The 4331-nt window shown below is 28.2% G+C and overlaps 1 protein-coding gene across 1 annotated transcript; it reads right to left on the bottom strand.

Annotated features, from left to right (window-relative positions):
- Positions 1-780: 780 nt before the first annotated feature.
- LOC131044031 (WAT1-related protein At2g39510-like) lies at positions 781-3616 on the bottom strand. Its single transcript, XM_059217666.1, has 7 exons — positions 3399-3616; positions 2607-2669; positions 2408-2524; positions 2072-2309; positions 1811-1972; positions 1148-1299; positions 781-1048 (listed from the first exon to the last, which is right to left on the bottom strand). The coding sequence occupies exons 1-7, from the start codon at positions 3614-3616 to the stop codon at positions 781-783; spliced, it is 1218 nt and encodes a 405-aa protein (XP_059073649.1).
- Positions 3617-4331: the final 715 nt, after the last annotated feature.

A 4331-nucleotide genomic window follows, 5' to 3' on the forward strand; every position in this document is an offset into this window, starting at 1 on the left:
TGTGCTAGTTGGACATCAAGTGGGAGATTGTTGGGAATGTGAAGTTAAACGGTCACGTGATCTTTTGGCTTCTCCCAACTCTTCATTTTATAGTTGTATAAATGGATGTGTATTGATGTAAGGTTATAGAAGAGAGAGAGTTTATTTTCTTGTGGATGAAGCCTTCAATGGTGAACCATATATTTTTGTTGTGTTATGTATAATTTTCTTTTCTGTTATTATTTAATATTTTTCTTTGCTCATTTAAAGTTAACAAAAAACATAGTAAAATCAATTTGTATTAAAAAGTGAATCCCTCTTAGATTTTTATCTGTTTTATTCTATTTATACGCAATTAAATATTTCTTGCAAATATAACTTCTTTCATTTGAAACTCAAACTTCTAAATATATTTCTATTTTTTAACACTATTAGAGAAAGTTATGATAATATGCTCTTTCTTTGCTTACACTTGGAACCACTAACTTAAAAAGAGTAAATTTGGCACTTGTTTGGAAATGTGTTTCTAATAGAGAAATAAATATTTATTATTCTTAATCAACTCCAATGGAGTGTTGCATTTATATAAGAAATCAAAATCTTAAACAAAAAAAAAAAAATTAGAACTTTATTCTATCCACTTCCTAGCTATATGTTGAATTTCTTTTGATTGGAAGATAGGAACTATCATATTTAAAATCATAATATATAATTAAGGAACAAAGGGACTTTTTGTTTCTTAAAAAATAGACTCATACAAAATATTAATATAATCATTTCCCTCATTACAATGGTCTACTCTTATTGAGCATATGTTACTATCTCCTTAAGGCTATGTTCAGTATCAACTGATATTTTATGGTTAATTTCTTCTCTCGCTTCTACCTTATGACCATCTTCACTTTGTTGCTTGTTAATAAATTCCTCATCGTGTTGCATGTTATTCAATTCTTTGCTGCTAGAGATTGTAGGTGATGTTTCTGGTATCTTTACAATCTTTTTCATTTCTTTTGCTTTACCCCAAAGCACAAAATATAAACCTATAATAATCACCATCCCACCAATAACACTGCATGCAAAAAACCAAGTTAATACAACTATAGATGTATAAAACAAATACAACAAAATTTAATGAAAAAATATATCATATAAAAAGCATGACAATTACCTTCCTAAATGAAGTTTCTCATCAAGAAATATAGAGCCAACAATTGCAACTATTATTAATACTAATGGACTAAACATAGTGGTAAACACTGGTCCCTTTTTTTTAACGCACCATGCCATTAAACAAAGACCTATTCCTGAAGCTACAACTCCCTGCATAATTTAACACATTATTAAATTCACTATAAAATATATAATATTAAGGCAAAAAATCAATAAAATTTTAAAAGAGAAAACAATATTTTAAATATTAATAATAAATTTGATTGTACGACAAAAGGGTAAAAATGTTATATAATGACATAAAAAATAACAAATAACATATGAATTTTATCACCTTATTCTTTTTTCTTATACTTTTTTTGAGTGTGTTTTATAAATCACTTATTTTTTTATAATTTTCTTGATTATGTATTATAAATCAATTATTATATTATAAATGAGTTATTATATACAAAATAAACCAAGAAAATACTTGTAAGTAATGGTTAAAGATTTAAGTACAATTTAAAATAAGCTAATCACAAAATAACATCACCTTAAATAAAATTATGATACATTACCAAAATAATTAGAGAGGGGAAAAAAACCTTAGGCTATTATTTTTTAGTACATCTAAAGTAAAATAAAGAGCATAAATAACAAATAAATTTAAAAAACTTACTGAATAGATTGCAGTAAGAAGTTTCACATTCCATCCTAGAATCCACACCCCATAATGACCTCGTTCAAAGACTAGTGTTAGAACAGCAGATTGTATGGTGACTAGAGAACACATTATAGTAGTGCTAGAGTATTGAGCTGGATATTTCTTAGAAATACTTTTCTGCATTGAAAAATGTAAACACCATTAAATAAAGACATGTAACTTTTTGAATTGCTTTAGAAAAATAAATACTTTTAAAACAAATAGAAAAATAATTACCTGAAAAATAAACCATGTTGAAAAGAAGATGCAACCACTCACCACCATCAAGGAGCCTTTAGTCAAGTCCTCATTTTTACTATCACTTTCATTATGTTCACCAAAATGGAATGGTGATGGCCACAACTGTATTTTTATTCCTTTATAGAATGTCATACTCATGGCTCCACTTACACAAACTAAGGTTCCAATTATCTTTGCTTGACCAGCTCGACTCTTAAAGTCTACTTTTTCCATTCTACAAAATATTAAAAAAGTTAAATCTATGTATTATAAGTTAGATCACACTATTCTAAAAATGAATTAATGAATATGCATAAGAATGTTAATCTTTACCGAAAAATGATAGCCATAAGAAAGGTAATGACAGGTATTAAATTGATAAGTGCACTTGCAAATGTAGCTGTTGTGTACTTCAATCCCGAATAGTAAAATATTTGGTTCAATGTTATCCTGTGAATAAAAAAATCAATTTGAAAAAAAATAATAATAAATTGAACACTAAAAAATTTGACAAAAAGTTATGAATGACTACCCAAATAGACTGCTAATGAAAATTTCACAGAAGATCGTGAATGTTAGCCTTGGCCTTGTCTTCCTGCCACAAACAAAATAAATAAATAGTGAATAACTAATATTTCCAAAATCAAATATCTTTATAAATAATAATATTTTGTTCACATATCAACAATAGCAAAAACACAAAGAATTGCATTCAATAAAATATTTTGCACAAAAATTTTAAAATTATTCATAATATGGACAATAAAACTTTAAAAAATTAAGAATAACAAAAAGTGCAATCATAGACTATTGTTGACTCCACCTAAAGCCACATAATTTGTATTTCTCCATTAAAACCTATTAATTTGATTTTGTTAACAATTATTTAACATTTCAATTAATCATATTTAACTATAATAAATTAATATTTAAATTAATTTAGATAATCTAATTATAAAATAATAAATTAATTTCTAATAATAATTAGTCACAAAGTTTGTGTTCAAATGGTAAGATCAGTTGTATTCTCAAGAAAATGATTATAGAATGTTAAGTGGTGAACCTCTTGAACTTCCATGTTATCTATTAAATATATAGATTGTAAAATTTGAAAACAATACTTAAATAATTTTAAAAATTTAAGAAACTATCACATCACCACCTTTTTAAAAATTAAGTTTCATCAATCTTCTTATAATGCTCTTGAGCATTCATAATAAAAAAATTACATAGTTATTTTTAATCAAAAGATCCTTTTGATAATAATATTACTTAATTGTATGTGAGGAGAGCTTTTAAGAGTCTTTTTCACCTTTTTCCTTACCTTTCCAAGAAATAAGCGAGAGGAGCTGTAACTATTGTAGCAACTAAATGCCTATAGAATACCAACACAAAGTGAGACATTCCCTGGTTCAGTGCCATTTTTGATATTATATTCATCCCTGCAAAACCAAACTGAACAAATATCATGGCCAAGCTTGGCTTTGATTTTTCAAAGAACGCTGATAAATCCCCACACCAACACTTTCCAACTTCACCCATTCTTCTTTTCTCTTCACACCACAGATTTCTCACTGTTTTTCTTTCTCTCTACTTAACGAACCACTTTCCTTACTTATACTCCAAAACAATGCTGCTAAAGATATGAGTGTTTTTCAGTGTAAAACAACTTGTTCTCAATGCCGCAGGTGAAATATAAGTGCTTACACTATCTATCCTCCTTTCACGTTTTTCTTTCGTATATGAATGGTTCAATTTATATGTGAGGAATGCAGCTTACTCAGCACGCGTCCCACTGTTGTCTTCAGCGCTCTGAAAGAAGAAGACGATGAATTTAGACTAAAGTTGGGAAAACCCTAATTTTAAAACATGAGAATTGCGTACGTGCGTAAGCGCTTACGTCACTCAAAAAGATAATAGATGGCTTGTTTGCCAAGCTACGTCTCTTTCCTCTGTAAACAAATCCAAGTGCTTTTGGACCAAATTATGAAATTATGTATCTCTTTCCTCTGTAAACAAATCCGAGTGCTTTTGGACCAAACTGTGAAATCATATATGTCTTTTTACTTGAAACGAAGAGGATGGTGGGCGACCAGATTTGTCGAAATTTGACCTTATGTAATTCCTTCACTACACGTTTCTCTAACAGAGAATAAAATTGGGAGATGGTTATGTCTTGAATCAAAGACCACAGATGTAAGTGGATTGACCAGTCTTTGTATAATTGTTTATTATCTTTGGTGTTGTATAAAGTTGT

This window comes from Cryptomeria japonica, chromosome 3 (genome assembly GCF_030272615.1).
Source record: "Cryptomeria japonica chromosome 3, Sugi_1.0, whole genome shotgun sequence".
In the NCBI taxonomy this organism is placed as follows: Eukaryota; Viridiplantae; Streptophyta; class Pinopsida; order Cupressales; family Cupressaceae; genus Cryptomeria; species Cryptomeria japonica.

What these genes read in the sequence shown, in the direction of transcription:
- LOC131044031 (XM_059217666.1), bottom strand. Translation starts at nt 3,616, where the DNA reads ATGGGTGAAGTTGGAAAGTGTTGGTGTGGGGATTTATCAGCGTTCTTT. An exon ending in CTCGCTTATTTCTTGGAAAG is followed by an intron (nt 2,670 to 3,398) that starts GTAAGGAAAAAG and finishes TGTTTGTGGCAG; the next exon opens with GAAGACAAGGCCAAGGCTAA. An exon ending in TTCTTACTGCAATCTATTCA is followed by an intron (nt 1,300 to 1,810) that starts GTAAGTTTTTTA and finishes TAAATTATGCAG; the next exon opens with GGAGTTGTAGCTTCAGGAAT.